At 45.0% G+C, this 18,673-nt stretch overlaps 1 protein-coding gene across 1 annotated transcript in view; it reads left to right on the top strand.

The window, feature by feature from the left end:
- The window catches only part of MYBBP1A (MYB binding protein 1a), a 60,443-nt gene that overhangs the window by 4,176 nt on the left and 37,594 nt on the right, over positions 1-18,673 (top strand). Inside the window, exons 8-22 of the mRNA XM_064467715.1 lie at positions 1,234-1,351; positions 3,650-3,939; positions 4,874-4,981; positions 5,598-5,723; positions 6,496-6,699; positions 7,298-7,406; positions 7,805-7,892; positions 8,976-9,127; positions 9,839-9,928; positions 10,605-10,745; positions 11,453-11,620; positions 12,666-12,823; positions 13,654-13,788; positions 15,034-15,145; positions 17,471-17,602. Of these exons, the coding sequence (XP_064323785.1) occupies positions 1,234-1,351; positions 3,650-3,939; positions 4,874-4,981; positions 5,598-5,723; positions 6,496-6,699; positions 7,298-7,406; positions 7,805-7,892; positions 8,976-9,127; positions 9,839-9,928; positions 10,605-10,745; positions 11,453-11,620; positions 12,666-12,823; positions 13,654-13,788; positions 15,034-15,145; positions 17,471-17,602 (2,131 nt within the window). The remainder of the gene's footprint in view (positions 1-1,233; positions 1,352-3,649; positions 3,940-4,873; positions 4,982-5,597; positions 5,724-6,495; positions 6,700-7,297; positions 7,407-7,804; positions 7,893-8,975; positions 9,128-9,838; positions 9,929-10,604; positions 10,746-11,452; positions 11,621-12,665; positions 12,824-13,653; positions 13,789-15,033; positions 15,146-17,470; positions 17,603-18,673) is intronic.

Genomic DNA, 18,673 nt, shown 5'->3' with positions numbered 1-18,673 from the left:
TTTGATTATTTAGGTATTCAGGAGAAAGTTTCTGGGGAGACTAAATCCAGGAGTTAGTAAGGTTTCCCTTAGAATTGTGACATATAACAAATTTGAGGTTAACTTTAACTAGGACAGCACATAAAGGTGATGCACCTCATTGGGCATAAAGGTGTCTTAAATATATAGCTTGCTCCTACAAGACTTGTCAGAGGCGCTGTACTGTCCTTTTGTAAGTGCTTGAGAGGGAGAGTCATTTGGCTTTGTTTGCTTGGTTTAAGGAGGACAGCTTCTGTCTAGATAAACCCTAGTTCTGAAATTTGTGTCTAATACTGCTGGACTTGTGCTTTGTGGGATGGACTGAATTAAAGTGCCTGGATACGTTTCGATTCTGACATGGTCCATGTTTTTAAGTAGGCTATGGCTGTGGCTGACATCATAACAGTAGCAATTTGAGCCTCTTTTCCAAGTCTAATGCGAGATCTTTGTAGGATTATTTAAGTTGTTGGTTGAGACTCACGCTGTATAAAAACAATGCCAAATCGGGAATAGAAATCTGTGAGCATTTTGGGGGAGCATAGTTTCATCTGGACCATAGCAAGGCAGTCTGTGGCCAGGTTTAAATCCCTCTTAACTCAAGAGTTTAAAAGTTGTAGAGGTGCACCTACAAGTTTTTTTTAAACTTATTACATGACTATCACAGTGAAAGAAAGCCATTTTCCAAGCCTGGGCAGTTTAAGTCTTGTTTTACTTCTTGGGTAAGTCTGAAAATACCCTTTGTATGCTCAAAATGTAGCTTTTTTTAGCCTGATCTCCTGCAGAAGTGAGGCTAGTGCTGTCTATCCCATAACTCCTGAGCCTACTGGGCAATTTTGAACAAATTTGACAGCAAGTTGCTGTCAAAACTAAGTAAATTTGTGAAGTCAAGAACTAAGTAAGTTTTTATTAGGCCTGTGGAAACAAAATGTCTGGGGAGAAGAGATCCAGAAAGTGGACTGAGGAAGGAACAGCTAGTGAGGACAAATCTATTTCTAGACAGCGGAGGACCTGCTACCGGGAGAGATGTTAGCAGCTATGCTAGTCAGAAGAAAAGCTTTGGGCAGTAGGAGCTTTGAACACAGGATCCATGCATTTTTGACTTCTGCCTTCCCGCATGCTCCATGTAGCCTGCCCCACCACTACTGCTCTGTCTTACCCTTGTGTGTGGCTTTACTGCTCCGCCTCTTACCTGAGGGAATCTTTGTTTCCCCTCAGTTACATGTGCTACCGGTTGCTGGGCAGTGCTCTCCCCTTGTTGTCTCTGGATCAGCTACAGATGGTTCTCAAAGGGAAGGTGATGCAGCACTATGGAGAGCACGTGGTAACGACTCAGGTAGGTCTTCTGAAAGTACTGGTGCTCGGGGCTGAAGGCTCCGTCCTGAGCAGAAGTCCTCTCCGCCCCCCTTTCTAGTTTCATGTTGTATTGTATAAAAAGTTTATGTAATTTTAGAACTTGGACTCTTACTAAAAACTGGTTGCAGTGGGCTGAGTATAGGCTGTGTTTAATTGTCATTGCCTATTTCTGTATTTTTCGTTCAGGCTTATTTTAAGGGTTTTGAAATTGTTCAGCACTGACCCCATCTGCTTTCATTGATGTTGCTGAGAAAGCTCTAACGATACAAGCAGAGGAAGGGCAGCCCTCAGCATATTGACAATGTCATATGTCATCCTTTAACAGTCCTTTTGATTTTGCGTGTCCAGAAGCTCCTTTTTGTCTGTCATTGTGCTGGGTGTTGCATGAACATTTGAAGTCAGAGACAAAAAGGGTCAACTCATGCTTTTGTTTATGTTAGTGCTTGTTAAAAAAAGTTAAAATAAAGCACATATGAGGTTTAAGCCCTAATTTTATTTGGGAATCGGATTTTGGAACTCCTCTTCTTCTTTCCCTCCTGGGAAGCCAGCAAACAACACAGCCCTGCAATAAAGGGAAGAAGAATAAAAGGGGAATACTGATAAAAACAGGCTTTGGTTTGGCTTTTTGTGGTAACGTAATTGTAAGCCTCCTCAAGTGGGCCAAGAATTGTTGCCCTCTCTTGGGAGGGACAGGACTTTGCAGTCTTCCTGTTCTGGTATCAAAGCAGCAACAGATGTGTGGGTTTGCTCTGAAAATAATGCTTACCATGGTGCCTCCCTGTATGGACCAACTTTCTCCAGGGTTTATCCACTGACTTAGTTGTTTTCCTGTTTCTTGCTTTTTATGCTTGTTGCACGGTGAATTAGGCTGTGTTCTTCCATGTGCGTCAAAAAATGCGTTAATTCCTGCCCAAAATGTACAGATTCACTGAAGACAACTATTGACTAAATGGAAGGATAAACCCCTAATATTGTTGATGACGAGGAAGTAAAAAACATGTTAGTTTGAATTTGTTGTTGTTTTGTTCCTTGAGATGGGTTGTTTGTTTTGGAAAGCAAATACTGTTATCTTGTACTTTCTAATGGGATTCTGGTTGCTGCTGGAGATGGAACTATACAAAGCTTGAGTCTGATATTTACTGAAAGTAATATTCCTGAGTCTACTTTGTTTCAACAGGGGAGCAAATGTACTTGATTTGCTTTGGTTGAGAGATGATTGATGAAACCCCTGTTGTGAGTTATTAGCCTCTTTACAGCAGTGCCTCCTGGAGTTTTCCTCCCAGTTTTCGTACTGATGCACAAGTATTGAGTTCTCCAACAGTGGAAGCAGGAGCTTGCTATGTTGTGTGAGATTTCTTGCAGGGGTTTTTGTGATATTGTATGGATTTGTAGATAATTAGGAATTTATAGCTCCTTTATTTAAAAGAACAATGTTCCCTAGACTTTCATTACTGTTTCTGCTCTTGCCAGGTCACTATTGATCGTGACATCATACCAAACAAGTTGTTTTACTAATTTATGAAACTCGCATTGCATTATTGGATGAAGCCACAGCTTGCCCTCTTCAAGGTTTCTCCAATTATGCTTCCCCCCCCCAGAATAAAAGAGTGGGATTGAACACTGTGGGCTATGAAAGAACATAAGGAAATGGGATGTGTGGTGAGATGGGACATGTCCTGGGGGTCTGCATGCTGCTGGAGAGTGTTCCAGGGCCAGCAGCCTGCCAGCTGTGTGCCTTGCAGATCAGTGGCAGGGCTGAGGATAGGACTTAGCACAAACCAGCAACACCTCAGGATATGGTTTTTAGGTTAAACATGTCAACTGCCCCTCCATCCAGAATTCCTCAACACTACCCACTGTAGGTCAGCAGGCTCCAGGGCTGCTAGATGACACCGGAATTGATGTGGGGGAGTTTCCAAATCAAGGGAAAGTCTAAGGTAGATGATGTGAGAAACACCCTGGACTTTTACCCAAAATAAGAGCCAATCGGCCTAGGAGCTTAGCTGCACTGGCCAGCATGTGGTCCAGCCCGCTGAAGCCTGACTTGGAAGGTGCAAATAAAAGGGTCGAAGTTGGTACACGGCAGGATTCTGTGGTTGCTCCTGTGTGAGGAAGACCATGAGGTGAAATTGATGACCTGCTGTATGCCTTATGACAAATGTTCAAGCACGTGACTTCAATTTACTTACTGCAGTCAAATCTGTGAAGTGATTTGTACTTACAGAGACACTCAGACTCAGTGTGAGGTTCCTAACCTGCTTGTTTGACTGTTTTTCAGCTTCCAGACCGATTTAAGTTTGCTCCAGAGATGGAAGGATATATAGATGAATTTCTGAGCAGCTGTGATGACCTGGAGAGGCAGCTGGTGGTGATGATCGGCTTCTCTACTCTCACCAATCAAGGCTATCCAGTGTTGTCCAGTTCTTCCAGGGTAGTCAGACACCTGCAGCCAGTGGCACTGCAAAAATACATTGACTGGCTCAAAGACATGTTCCTCAGGCCAGACCTTGACTCTTGTTCAGACTTCTCAAGTAACCGGCAGAAACAGAACCAGGAAAATGTAAACATGTGAGTGTATAGATGATGCACCTTCCTCTTTCTCTTTTGTGGTTAGAATAGCTACCTGCGTGACGTCTGGTTTGGACAGCCAGCGTTTGCTGGTTCCCTTGCCATGAGTTGACAGTTGTCCCCCATTCTATTTCCTCTGTCCCAGAAGGTTTAGCCCCAGTATCTCCCTCTTTTGCTGGGACAACGTTCAGTTCTGCAAGTAGGAGCAGACATGGTGAGAACTAGCCAGCCTGGCCAAAGCAGGCTGGATCACCAAAGAAGCCTTTTCTCTAGCTTTTCTAGCCCTGACGGCTGCTTTAGCAAAAATGTCTGGTGGCTTCCTTTTTTACTACAGACTCTCAGGTCTTTGTAGGAATTGTGCATCCCTTTTATCTGACTATTAAACTGGCCTGAGTGCTCTTGTCTCCTTGGCCCAGAGCAAAGCGCCCACTTCCGTGTCTCAGGAGTAGCCTGTAAATACTGACATCCTTGATAGGCATTTGTAGCGATTTCCAGCTAGGAAAACTTCCCAAGAGAAAGTTCTATCCTCCTTGGCACTGCTGCTCGCTGAACACACGTGACTTGGTGCTGCGGGGACTGGGTTACTTGCAGGGATTTCTTCCAAAGACGTAAGCTGTTAAAACAGTGTGTCTATGTGTCGCTTGTCAGTAGACAAGTCGTTAAATGCACTACTGCAATTCTTGGAAGTGCTTTTTGGTAGGCTGCAGTACCTCAGAGGGGGAAAATAGACTCCTTTGCATAGTAAAAAGCAAACTTGGGAAGATTGTATCTCTTCTTAGGTACCTCTTGCTTTCTTGCTACATAACTTTGCCATCTTTAATGTAAAGGCTCTGAATATCTGAAAGTCACCTCTTGCTGCAGTGGGTCGTGTGGTTTGTGTTCATTTTGGGGTAGTGTTCAAACTATTGATTTGTGTCCACTTCCTTACTGAAAGAGCACAACATAAGATTGGTCGACTAAGAAAATGGATCATCCACCGACTTGCTAACATTGTTGAAAGCTCAGCGGAAAAGGAAGAGAGCCTCGTGATGGACATTTCCAGGTGAGAATGATTTAAAGACTTAATGTCACATGTGCTTAGAATAATTCTGTTTAGCTCGATAGAAATATTCCACATAAGCTGTCCCCATAACACTAGGCAAATTCATTAGTGGAAATATTCCATAACATAAATAGTTTAGGAGACTAGGTTCTGTTTTCAAAATACCTTCTGCAAACTTGGACAAGCTCTTTCCATAAGTAGTTCAGGCACTTAAAATCACCTCAGTCCCATTTGTTTTCAGTAAATTTTAGGTTCCTGGTTACCTAGACTGCTTGAAGATATTACTTCTAATTTTGCATCAGATCTTACTAAGTATTTGTCAATTTAAAAGTCTTGGAGAATATAACCCAAATCTGACAGTCTGAGTATTGTATTGTGTGGCCTCAAGTGTTGGCTCTTCAGTTTTGTGAAGTCCTGAATATCCTTCTCTCTTCTTTACCCCGTATACCTTGAGGAAAGTGTCTTATTTTAAATAGTGATCTTTTTTTCAGTGCTTGGACGTCCTTTAATAAAAATGTTGTGAATATGTGGTGCTATTTGGTTTGCACATGAGCTGGTTTTGCTTTGTTAGGACCAAGCTGGCTGTTAATTTTGGTTTTGCTTCTGTCGATCCTAGATTTTGCTTCTTCCATGCTTTCTTTGAGGCTAAGAAAAAGACTTCCCAAATACCTGAGGCGAACGTCCTTCCATCAGAGCCGCTAGATCAACAGGCTCATTCAGTGACAGAAAACTACTTCTTTGGGTAAGGATTTTGCTTGCATGTTTAAAGCTTGGAAATTTCACATATTCCTGAGGATAAGATCAGCCTGCGAATGGCAGGGCAAGAGGTTTGGGGTTGTGAGTTGCTATTGGAGCATTTGTATGACTCCAGGACCAGGGGATGGCTTTTTTAAGGAGATCCTGGATGGATTTCCCACAGATCCTCATGTTTTATCCATGATTTGCATGGCAAACCGGCTGAGTATGTGTGTGCTGATCAGGTAGGTGTAGAGTTGAGCTCAGACTGCTTTTTCTCATAAGATTTCTGTTGCCTTTGTTGCAAGCTAGAAGTGGAGGGACCCAAGAGAGAGGTGGTGTGGTTGTGCAGGTTGCTGTTGGCTTTCTGTCCGCTGTGCATGCAAACTGCTGGTGGCTCTGCAGTCCTCCCTGTACTAAGGGAGATGGAGCTGGTAATAACAGATGCTTTTAGGTGATTGGCAAAGCTGGTGCTCCAACCTCAGTAACGGGAAAGCAGAGGACATGGTGGGACACAGAATGGGAAACAACTGAGGGTAACAGTGTCCTTGGGGGGCACGAGGTATGCTTGGGGACACCGAGACAATAGCTGTACATTACTCTGCTTGGATATGCGCATGGGTTGAAACTTAGGCCCTGTGCGTCCGGGTTGCAACGAGTGAGCACAGCTCTGGGATGAAAGTGCTCTGCTGGTGGCCCTTTTTAATTTTTTTTTTGGAAAGTGTGAGAAGGCCATCTGGTTCCTCTGACAGTAGCATGCTGGCTGTTTTTCTTTGCAGGTTACTTCAGACTTTAAACTCCTTGCCTGTTTTGGGGGATACAGCAAAGGCTGCAGCCTTGAGGGAGAAGCACATCCATGGTGTGACTGCAGATGGGAAGCTGTGGATCTCTCTCCTTGTTGAGTATGCCAATAAGCTGCTCTCAAGTGAACATGTCAAAGCTGTGAAGCCTTTTACCAAGGGACAGAGGGATGCCTGGGAGAGGTGAGGTTGGGCCAGTAAAAGAGAAACTGTATTCTCTCATCCTTGTCCTGTTGTTCTGGCCACTGTAGCAGAGCCATTTCATAGCAATGGCAGTTCTGTTTCTTCCCTTTGAGTATCCTGCACCTGCGCCTGGGTTTCGGGATGCCTCTCTCTCTTATCACCCCGTTCCTTTCTTCCTGTTCCTTCTGCTTGTTAACTATGTGTAGGTGACCATGCCCTTTTCTATTTTTCCTTCTAATCCCTCTCCCAAACATGATTTTAACTCTGCTGATCTTTTCCCCTAATAATGCCTGAACCAACTTTTCGGTGAGTTTTTTCTGGTGCTCTTTTCTGAGCTTGAACTTCTCGAAAGGTCTATGCCTTGGCTGCTGTAGTATTAGGAATCTAGCCTGTGCCCAGGTGCACAGGTTTTTATGAGCTACGCAAAGCGAGATGCTGTTGCTGGGGGAAGGTTGTATACTATATGAATGTCTAAGTTCAATAAATTGAATGTTAAGTATGGAAAATGATACTATAGATTTGGTCATGTTTTAGTCTGATCATAAGAGAGGATTTACTATTGTAATTGTGAAGGACTCAAAAGGGTTTCTTTTTTCAGAACACTTCAGTCTGTGAAGAATCTGCAGAAGAAGGAAAATAAATCAGACAGTGCCAAAGTTGTTGCTTTCCAGCAACTTCTGCTTTTAATGGCCATTCACCTTTTCAAGGTAAGACCTCTAAAGCCTGTTTGAGTGGTGTAAAATGAGTTCATAGCTGGGCTTTCTGAACACGGAGCTGGAGAGTTTCTTTGTGATCAGAGATCCAATCTCTCACAGCCTCTGGCTTCTAGAAGTGGACAATTGGCAGCTAATAAACTGTGATTCTTACACTGACTGTAGACAACTTACAGGGGCAAAGCTTGGCCTGAGCATTAGTTTTGCCCTTGATTTGCTGTTGAGTGGAGCAATTTTACTTAGATTCGTATTTTCTTCTGCAAAGGGGTTGTAGTGTAGCTGATTTTAATATCTGTACCTATTTAGAGAGGTCCTTAGATTTGGGGTATATTCCTTCTGGTGGTAGTGGGGAATTCAGAGAGTGTGTTTACTGTCTACTTGTGATCAAACAGAATCCATCTGAAACAATGGATGTTCTGAGTGACCTTCTGAACTGCACGGAGAGGGCATTCAGCAAAGAACCTAAGAAGAAAAAGGCTGGTGAGTCCTTCCTACAGAAAGAAATGGAGTGGGATTGTTAATGGTCTGTCAAAAGACAGAAGATGGCCTTTCTGCATTAGTGAAGCACTCTAACTGCACCAGTTCTAGCCTGATGCACTTATCCCCAGGAGATTCCCCTGTCCTTCATCCTCTTTCCTTGTCTTTCTAAGTCTCATGTCTCTTGTTCCCGCTTTCTGACCACATCTTCAGTCGGTTGTGTACCTGTGTGCCTCTTAAAGGATAGGTTGTTCAGATGAGCAGTGTCCAAGGGAGTTCACTCGTTTTGAGTCCTGGTTCTGTGCTGGCCAAGAGCTTGATTGCAGTGGTGGTATCTGCCTGGGCAAAGCTGTGGGCTCTCCTAACAGCCGGCAGGCCTGAAACGTGGTACATTCAGAGCTCAAGTTCTGAGCAAACTAAATGTGTCCTGTGTGTAGACAAAGCTTGTAGCTTATTTTAGGCTAGTCCTCACTTAGGGCCTGCAGAGCTAGGTTGGGACTTGACCAGGAAAGAACCTGGCTCAGTCTTTTGACTTCCTCTCTAACTCTGGTCGTCTTGTTGTCCTTAAATCTGTGAGTAAAGTTGAGCTGCAGTTCTGTGGTGGCTGGGTTGATGCAGATCAGGATTCCCAAATGTTTGGGCTAATAGAGCAGTTTCAAGTGTCAGCACTTTTCTTGGGCTGCTGTGACTCCTGATTCCGCAAGAAACACTATAAATATATATACCTTTGCTGACTAGCTGCTGATTGCTTTAATGTGGCCAGGTAGATGTTGCATGATTTGCAGAACTGATAATCTAATTAATAAGTTAATTAATATTAGGTTTTGTGAAGTGGTAAGGCTTTGCAGTGGCCTAAAGACAAGTTCGGGCCTGTTTCTCCCTACAGTTAGTAGCCTTCCAATACAGCTACAATCTCTAGCTTCACACTGGATTATTTCTGATCTGTGTTGCTGAATGAGTACTTCTAATGGTCAGCTAGAAGCGCCATCTGTTTTTTTCCTTGGTGAATTTTTCTGCAGTCCGTTATCGATGTGGCAGTGCAGTGATTTTGCCCCTTCCTGTCACTGTTTGTTTGTTCCTGTGCAGACAACGCAGAGCCAGGATGGGTTGAGGTGATGGTGGAAATTCTCCTCTCCCTCCTTGCCCAGCCCAGCCTACTCATACGTCGGATTTCCAAGAGCACGTTTGTACGAATATGCCCTAACCTGACCAAGAGGGGCTTGCAGCTGATCCTGGATGTAAGTGAGGCACTAGTAGGGCATTGTACTGTTTGCCTGTCTTGTCCCCAACAGATACACAAGCATGTCTCTATTTTGGGATTAAATAAAAGCCTTCTTAATTTAGAAAATGTCTGACAATGTGTGCTACTGAATTCTAGATGTAGCTTACAGAGAGTTGGCTTTTGAGTTTGTTTTTTGTTTTTTTTTTTTTTTGTTATGGGAGACTGAGATCTGCTAACTTTAACCTGTACTCTTTGGTAGTTTTAGGCTGAAGAAATTCCTGGGTCAGTTTATATAGCTGGTAGATTTTATATGTGAGTGTAAATGCTAACAACTTCTTTTTTCTAGAAAGGCTAAACATAGAGGTGCTCAAAATAAGTGACACTGGAGATCTGAATTGGTTGTAACACTGAATAAGGTGCTGTCTTCTGAGAGAGTACTATGTGGATTGCAAAGATGCGCCATCAGGAACGTTATATGATGAACCTAATATGTCATTTGTATCAAATGTGTGATGTCACCAACCTCTTCAGTTTTCACCACCTTCTTTGTTACTTATAGAAAGAACTTAGCATATTAGCAAACATGATATTGCAAGCCAGAAAGGTGAATGCCCTTACTTACTGTTTCGTTACCCAGCTGGCTTACTGTGCTGAATTCCTGCCTGTTGTACACAAGAAATGCGTCAAAACAAAACACTGAAAAAACACAAGTCCCTCTTTCCTACAGGTTCTTGACCCGTACCAAGAGCAAAATGAAGAAAGTGCTGTTGTTGTGATGGAAGAATCGGACAAAAAGATCAAATCTGCGCAGGATGCGGTAATTGATGTGCCTTTGCCTGTCACAATTACTCTTCGTACCTTCACTGCTCAAAAATAATGTTTCTCCTGATCTGTGATAATATATGTAATTGCATTCCTCTGTCTTGAGTAAAGTGGCTGTTGCTCTAGGAAGATTTATTTTAAAAGTGCAACGCACAAATGTCTTGTTGGAAGTGCATGTTCATTAGTCCCTTGGCCTTGAAGGAAAATGCTGTTGTAGGTTTGGCTGTTTGAATAGATGACTTCCTGAGAACAAATGACTGCATCCTGAAATTAGCACAGGCCTCTTTTTTGCAGCCACAGACTGAATCGTTGCTGCGATGCGCAGCCGTCTGAATTCAAGATCTCCAGGTTTTCAGAACTGCAGAGATTCAAGTCACAAAGTATTACAAGCATTAGCAGAAAGGAGAGTCAGATGGGGGCTGTTACTTCAGATGTTCCTTGGAAGCTTCTTTTTGATACTCATTTAATATGACAGAGACGTCTGTATTGTGTTCTGCTTTTAGCTCTTGTGAATATCTGGTATCTTGTTATCTGAGGTGTCTTTACTTGAATCTGAAGGCTGGAAGCAAGGCAGTGGGGTGAGGGGAGGCTTGAGTTTTTATTTCTGAACATCTGAGTATTGAGTAGGGCTTAAGAACGGTGGGGTCAGGAGATGAACTTTTCTTCCTCAGGACGAGGAAGGAAGTGAGGACTCCTCAGACGAAAGCGACACTGAGGAAGAGAATGACAGTGGAGATGAGGAAAAGAATGAAGAAGTTGATGATGATTTTCGCAGTCAGCTGATGAACGTTCTCCAAGCAGGGAATGCATTGGTATGTTTTTGCTGCCTCCCTTGATACAGTTACCAGGAGGTTTGGGGTGGTGAAAAATTATCTAATACCCACATCCTATCTGAGCCCATGCAGTGATAACCCTGGCAGTCATCTTTGTATGGCATTTGAAGCAGGAGGTCAGGATCTTCAAAGCAAGCTGTGGCAATAAGTCACTTGTTCTTTTATTTATTGTTAGTGTCTTGAGTGCTTGTCCAGTCTAGCCTGATACAGCGTGTATTTCTGCCTGTAATAAACGAGATTGATGTGAACAAAAGCAGAGATGCTGTTACATGGTGCCTGTATGGGCTGGCCTGTGTGGAGGAGGTGGAGGAGTGTGATCCCTGTAGGCCACTGTAGAGACTTCTTGTAGCAGCTTTGGACTGGGATTTAATGATTCCTTTAAAGGCTACAGACATAGCAACATATTAACCTCTTCACTGAAGGAGCAACAGTGTCAAAACCTCAGCTTCCTCCCTCTCCCGATCCTCTAGCTCTGTGTGTTAGTTCTGTGCAGCCAGGATTACCTGAGAGGAAATATGAGCCAGATTTCTCATGGGTCTGAGCATCTGTTTTCCATCCCCATGTTGTTATTCTGGGTCTAGAGGGAGTTACATCCCTACTGAGAGTCTGGTCTTGGCTGTGGTTCTCTCCCCACTGTCTTTTTGAAGTATGTGAGATGACATGTTGTTTCTGCATCCTAAAAACAGAAGGGAGGAGACGAGAGTGATGAAGAGCTGGATGATGAGGCTATGATGGCTCTCGACAAGAACATCTCAGCCCTTTTTGCGGAGCAGCAGAAACGTATCCAGGCAAAGAAGAATGAGAAAGACAGGATGAGGAAAGAGAAGATCCTACGGAGGGATTTCAAGATTAAGGTGGGAGATGAGCATTTGGTGTGAAGACCTCTGGCTTACTAGCATGTTAGTTGTAGCCTACTGCATGCCATGAGCTACTTAAGGCTGAACAGCTTGGAAATTCATGTGTGTCATAAGCTCCTGGAGGTTGGGGCTGGATTGTTCTGGCTTTGTACAGCACCTGGCACAGCAATGTTGTCGTCAGTGACTGGGGCTTCACAGGCCTATTTCAAAAACAGGACTGTGTTTTCAAAAAGTAAATTGTGGTTTTCATTTGGTGATCTGAAATGCTTCGATTTATTAGATCCTTCCCCACACCTACCCAAAGGTAGGTGCCTGTCAGTTTTTGTCAGCTGGACAAGCTTGGTGTGCCTTAGTGTGACATGCATAAAGTTCCTCTGGTAATTTTGCAGCGTAAGCTTTTCTGGGGGGTTATTGTGCTAGTAAAATTGGGAGGATTATGATTAATGCTCCCTGGTTGTTTGTGACTTGTAATACTGACTTCAGGCCACCTGGTGTCAGCATGGACCGTCCAGGGACAGCTCCAGATGCTCACATATAGAAATGTATGGTGTCGGATTAGCCAAGATGAAGGCTGAACAGTGTAGTGAGCCATTGGCTTTACTGCATTTTCATTCTGATGCTGTGCCATAAGAGGCTGATTTTATGCTAATGCACTGTCTGGAAGTCAAGGGGGGCTGGCAGGGATGAGAACTATCAGTCAATGGTGCTAACAGAGGTCTGTGCTAAGATATCATGACTGCAGGTCTGGCCAGGTGGCAGTGATTCCCATAACTGCTGTTTCTAAATGGTGTCACTGCACAAAATAAAGCTGAAGTCAACAGACAGCCTTTAATCTTCAGTTTCAATTTTTTAATTTTCAGTTTCTCATGCCCTAACAGTACAAATAATAGCAGAAGGTGTACAGATCTCAGCTGCAAATAGTTTCCTTCAGCCCCCTCCAGCTGCTGTGTAGCCTGTTCCAGTCTGAGGGAGCTGCTCTGGCTAGATCCATCATGCTTCCCTGTCTGCATTAGTTCTCACGTCAGTAACGCTGTGTTGGCAGGTGCTGGATCTGGTTGAAGTGTTCCTGACTAAGCAATCAGATAACCCCTTGGTGTTTGACATCATTGAGCCCCTGCTTCGGGTGATCGAACAGTGCATGAGCTCAGACTCTGACAAGCAGGAGGTTGACTTCCTCCAGAAAACAGCCAATATCTTCAAGTAAGTGTCCTTAGTCCTCCTGATAGTAGGCAATGGCTTTTGATGGACACCGTGGTGTTTGCTGAACCCCAGAAGTTGGTCTTTCTAAGACTGAAGGTGATTGCTATGTGTAGGATTAGATTACCAGCACCACACATGCCCACAATGCTTAGTCATAACTGGCAGGAAAGAAATTAGGATCTAGGTTTTCTAGTCTAAGGGACTTCAAGTGTCAAACCTGTTTGCAGGTGGAAGCCTTAAGAACAAACATTGGTATTGCAGGCACGGTGCCATGTCACTGAATATCTCCACAGGCCTCTGACCTCCGAGTCAGACCGTACAACAGCTCCCTAGGCTTATGGAGTCGCTGTGGCTGGAACAAAACTGCCAACACGTTATTACTGAGCCAGGCAGAGTGCAAATTCTCTCTGTTCATGGCCAGAAGTGAGGCATGGTACAAGCTAGACACAGACATAATGCACGGTGTGTGCCACGATGTGTCATCTGCACACCGCTCCCTGACATCTCCAGCGCTGCTCTAAAGCATTTTGGGTGCTGGCTCTCTACTCCCTGTTGAGAAGCAGTTCTGTGGTAACAGGGTTTGAGGCAGCTAATCCCCTTTGTGGGAGCTCTGGAGGAAAGTTGATTCTGACGCCTAAACAGGTGCTTGAAGGGGAAGAGCAGTAAGTCTCCTGACCTTTTTTGCCACAGCAATGACTGCCTCCTTTGCTGCCTGCAGCTGGCACCATTTCTGTTCGTGTGTTGCCCTGAGCCCAGTGGTAGGGTTCATAGCAGTCTGTTTCCCAGGGCTCTTTCTGTAGGTTTGGGTCTGGTTTTAATGCTCTTTTCAGGAACTCATTGTGCCGAACTAAGCAGTACTGCAAGAGACTGGATGCCCTCCAAGAAGATTTGCATGCTTTTGTGGAGAGGCTTGTGAAGAAAGCCTGCAAGCACACTGACTCTTCAGTGGCTCTCTATTATTTCAGGTGAGTGTTAAAAAGGAGCATCTCTACTCGGTGCTGTAGGCTGGTCTGTAAGCAGGCATAACGTTGCATGTTAAAATGGTTCAGAGAAGCGAGAGACTTGATGAAGGCTGGGTGCCAGCATCTGTGTCTTACATGAGGACTAGTCAGTCATCCTGGCAGTCTGAAGCATTTTCACAGATGTCCATTTTTTGGTGACCATCTTTTATGGGCTCTGTGTTACAGATATGATCTGGTACAGCTTTGCTGGTAGTGATGGGAAGCTCTTTCTTGAGGCTTCATTGGGGAATAATGAATTGTGTGTGATTCAGTGCAGGGATGAGTGTAACTTATACAATCTGCAATGATCGTTCTGTAAATACAGTGGTTTGCTGTCTCCATGATAGCACAGTGAGGATAATAATGATTATGAGTCCTGGTATGTACCAGGATTCACTCCTTTGCTGCTGAATACAGGTGAATTAGAATAAGTCATATGTGTATTTCTCAGGAAACCTGGGCAATCTTGCTGTTTCCTGGTTAAATGCGAGTGCCATTTACCGGTTGGCTCTCTTGTGACTTGCAGGCAGTTTCAGGAGGACTTTCGCACTCCGCCTGGGATTTCTCAACACAACTGTGTATGCAGCGGGTACCCTGTTGCATGGCCAACTCAGTGCCATCGGGCAGCGTTGGCTCTGCGGCACACCTGGCTCGTGGCTGTGCAGGAGCCGTGGTACATCCTGGCAGCACAGGGCTGGCTGTGCGCGCCGCATGGTTCCCTGACAGCTTCCTGGCAGTGGCAGCCCTGAGAGGAGCTGTGCCCAGCTAATACAACGTTTCACAAAGGCAGCAAGCTGCCTGCATGCTCTCTCAGCTGACGTGCCCGAGGCCTCCGGGCACAGAGCAGCCTGGGCTGAGAGGGCTGCGCTGCAGCGCTGGCTGAGCTGTGCCGGCTCGGAAATCCTGGGCAAATGCGGAGGTCCTCAAGCAGTGCTAGTCAACAGCATGAGCTTGAGGAAACCAGGCTGGTAGTGGGGACATCTGACTGCAGTGACAGATAATGACATGATGCAGCCTTCTAAGGTTTATTTGTCTTTAGGTCTGGCAAGAACGGGTTAGACTGAGAGAAGGGGCCTTCTCAGACTCTTTAGCCCTGCCTAGTACAGAATAACCTGCCTGCATCGCTTGGCCTCTGCCCTCAGGTGGGTTTGCAGTGACACTGTGACACTGGTAACTGCTATCTTCTCCCCTTTTCCTTTTCTTTTTTAGTGCCTCATTATACCTGCTCAAAGTGTTGAGAGGAAACATGCCCGATAAGTCATCAACTCCTCCTACCCCCCTGCGAGAGAAACAGAACACCAGCAAGCTGCAGGCTTGTCAGGTAAGGCAGCAGGCTGCTCTGGAGGCAGTGGGTTTTTGCCAGTAAAGTTGCATTACCTGATTTCGCTGAGTGGACCTTGCTTATTCAGTCTCACTGTTCCTGCTGCCTGCAGATGCTTGCCTACACAATTTCTTTTCCATAAAGCTGTCAAATTCCTCATCCCCTTCTGGCCCTCACCCTCCTGCCTTTGCAGTGCCTGCTTGCCCATAGCCACCAGGGGCTGCTGATGTACAGTGGATCCCGGGTAACTGCTGAAGAAGCCTGATGTATATTTATGATGCTCTCCTGACTGATTTGCTACGTTTTCCATTAAACTCTTAGCAGTCACTCTGAGTTCTTTCCTGGGAGGGTGCTGAGGAGCAGGGAGGCACAGGACAGTGGTGGATGAGGGCGAACTCTATCTCTGTGGTTTGGGCTGAGTTACCTCAGGGTGAAGAGTGTGGAGCAGCCCTGATTTCAGTGGTGGTTGTTTGCAGGGAGACTCCTCATTTGGTTGTGTTATGGATGTCTGTTACTTGGGGAGCCTTACTGTCTTGATCCCTTTCACCTGTCTCTGCTGGATTTCACAGGTCTCTGAATTTGGTGGCCCTATGTACTGGGCAGCCCAGTCCAGTCACCTCCATAGGACCTAGCAAGAAGTGTTTCGCCAGCTAGCCTGATACTTGACTCTGAACCTCTCAAGTTATGTGCAGGAATTAGTGCCATAATCCTGTTGACATTTAGGAGGGGAAGGAAAATAAACAGGCCTACCTCATGACAACAGAGGGCCTGGGAATTACAAACACTGAGATATTATTAGCAGCTGAAAAGATAGCCAATGTTTCTAAGGCTTAGTGAGAGATTGAGAGTGTTAATTCAAGCAGCTCTTGTTCTGTGCTGGGCCTTTTTGGAAAGAAAAACAAAGTGGGAGGTCTGTGGGGAATACAAACAACATACTGGACATTGACCCTAGAGTGAGACATGCTTCACAGCATCCTTGTGCAGCTTCACAGGGAAGGCTATTATTCCTGCAGGAGCAGAGCTGTGGTCTTGACCAGCCAAGGACACAGCCAGCAGCTGGAGTGAGTTGCTGCTTTGAGGGAATTGACACAGTTTAGTTTGTGTGATGCTGCTGGTGCTGACATTGTGTCCAGGCTGGGAACGTTCTGCAGTGGGGAACCAGAGCAAAGGTGTGGTGTGTTTCCAGTCAGCAGTGCTTTGTGAGTATAATCTGGAGCTTTCCAGTAAGCAGCCAAGTGGAACTCGCGCAGGCCCTATGATGCAGTGGTCAAATTTCTGGAAAAGCCTGTTAATACAGAAGAAATTTTTTACAGCAAACATCTGCATGGGAGGAATCAAATTTTTAACCTGCAGATGTGTATGTCAAATAAGTGCTAAGAATAGACCCTTGACTAGGAAACGGGTCATGTATTTCAACATCCGTCTCCCCTGTTCCACTCTGGCCTGTGTTCAGCTGCAGTAGCACTGGGAGTTCAACCTGAGAATGGGGCACAACATTAACATGGCTTTAACTTACTATGGGGCCATGTTAAAATTACTTGGGCAGAGGTTCATAAAAGGCCCTTCACTACTGTGAAGATCACAGCTTTGACCTCCTAGGCCTTAATTTTTCTTTCTTCCCAGAGAGCTGTGCTTCCTTGGCAACATGAGAACAGTGACATATGTTGGGATGCGATGCTCCATGCTTCGCTGTTCATTCACCCCTGTGTTGTTAGTTTAGATCCATATGGTCTGGATAGGTCTCAGCTGGTTGCTGCATGTCTGGGTTTCTTGTTCCCCACCAGAGGGGGATATTAGAACATTTACACAGTTCTGGGATTGCTGGATCCCTGATCAGAACTAGGGCTTGTTTGCTGGGTACTTAGAAATCCTGGGCATAGCTGCTAAGTGTGTGTAGATCAAGATACCTACATACACTAATATCTACAGATTCAGAAAGCTCTACAGCTGAGGACACCATGTGCACAGCACGGCTGCTGCAGGGTGGTCTTTGAGTGCCCTGTGCGCCGAACGTGTGTTAGACATGCCCACCACAAGCCGAGAAGTACAGCCCCCACAATACCCCGCACTAGATGCAGCGTATGTAGTCCTACTAGAAAGCTGTGCTGCTCTTCACTAGCATGATCATATGGCTATCAGTACTTGGGAGGGCGTGTTTGGGGCCCACTTCGTTGTTTTTTCATGGTTCTGTATTGCATAAGCTACCCCAGAATATCTAGTTGTTGGAAAAATCTCTGTGCACTGGTAGAAATTAATTACTTTGTTGCTAGTGATTCATCCTTGCGTTTCACTGGGAACGTTTTTTGTTCTGCTTTTTCCCTATAGGCTTCAAGCACAGGTTGTTTGGATATGGAGAGGGTGACTGTAATATATCAGCAAGCGCTGACACAATTCTTGACTAAACGGAACAGTGCTCTTACAAGCTCCATGTTCCACGATCTCTTCACACGCTTCCCGGTAAGTCTTGCTGACTGTGTGGTGTGTTGTCTTCTGGTGGCTGCACAGTACCGTTGTAATGCTGGGGAAAGTAGGGAGGGAAGCTTCACTTTATTGTAGGCTTTTAAAACTGCTGTAAGGTCTCCTAGGATCTTCACCTGCTCACACTCTTAATACTGTGTGTTTTGGTAGCAATGCTGCAGAAGGCCAGGATCTCATTTGTGGTTTCGACTGGGATACTGCATGGAGGATATAGATTAACAGAAGGCTTCTTTTTAAAGCATAGTCTAAGAAGTTCTAATTTTTGACCAATATTCAAGACAATGTGGATGAGCAAAGTTTGCACAAAGGCAGAAGGGGCCAGCTTGTTTAAACAGCTAATGTAGCTCCTGACTAGCTTTGCTCTGACTGCGTGCTCAGTTTATAAATTTTCTTCCAAGAAGACCGTAGAGCATAGAGTCTAATTAGAATCTAATCTGCAAGGCAGGTGTTGGGACAGTGTCAGTGTCTGAAATGTTTGAGGTATTTCCTGCAAATTTGACCTAGGCCTGGAGCTGGTCTCCACTCTGAGGACAGCCAGTTTTTAAGAAACAGGCCTTGGGTCTGCATGTCGTACAGTTCTTCAGGGATTTTTAGGTCAGAGTGAAATAGAGACAATTGCCAGAAGCTCCTTCTCAAGGGTTTCAATCTTTTAGAATTGATGTCGGACAGGAGGGTGGGAGGAGGCACAGGCTCCCGTAACTGGGGGGAGATGCTTTCACACTCTGAGGGAATCCTTGCAGGATAGAGTTCTTTTGCATATGAGGTTTCTTAGGACACCAGTCCACAATGACACCTATATAAGTTAGTGAAATAAGGGGAAGAGAAGGGTTGTGCGCTGCCCACGTGGACAGCAAGCTTAAGATCCCATCTGCAGGTTTCTAGAGCCTGCAGCTCTTCCTTGCAGCTATTCCTTGCAGAAAAGTCTTTTACAATCTTTAAGCTCATCCCTTGTATAAAAGAAAGGTAATGATATACAAAGATACTGGGTAGTTTAAAGCTGGGCTTTGCCAACTTGCTAGAGCTATCTGTTGTTTTAGTAGTCTTTCTACC

The sequence above is a fragment of the Phalacrocorax carbo genome, chromosome 17 (assembly GCF_963921805.1).
Source record: "Phalacrocorax carbo chromosome 17, bPhaCar2.1, whole genome shotgun sequence".
Taxonomy (NCBI): Eukaryota; Metazoa; Chordata; class Aves; order Suliformes; family Phalacrocoracidae; genus Phalacrocorax; species Phalacrocorax carbo.
Note: the sequence above shows the minus strand (reverse complement) of the source record. Positions and strands in the feature narration are given on the sequence as shown.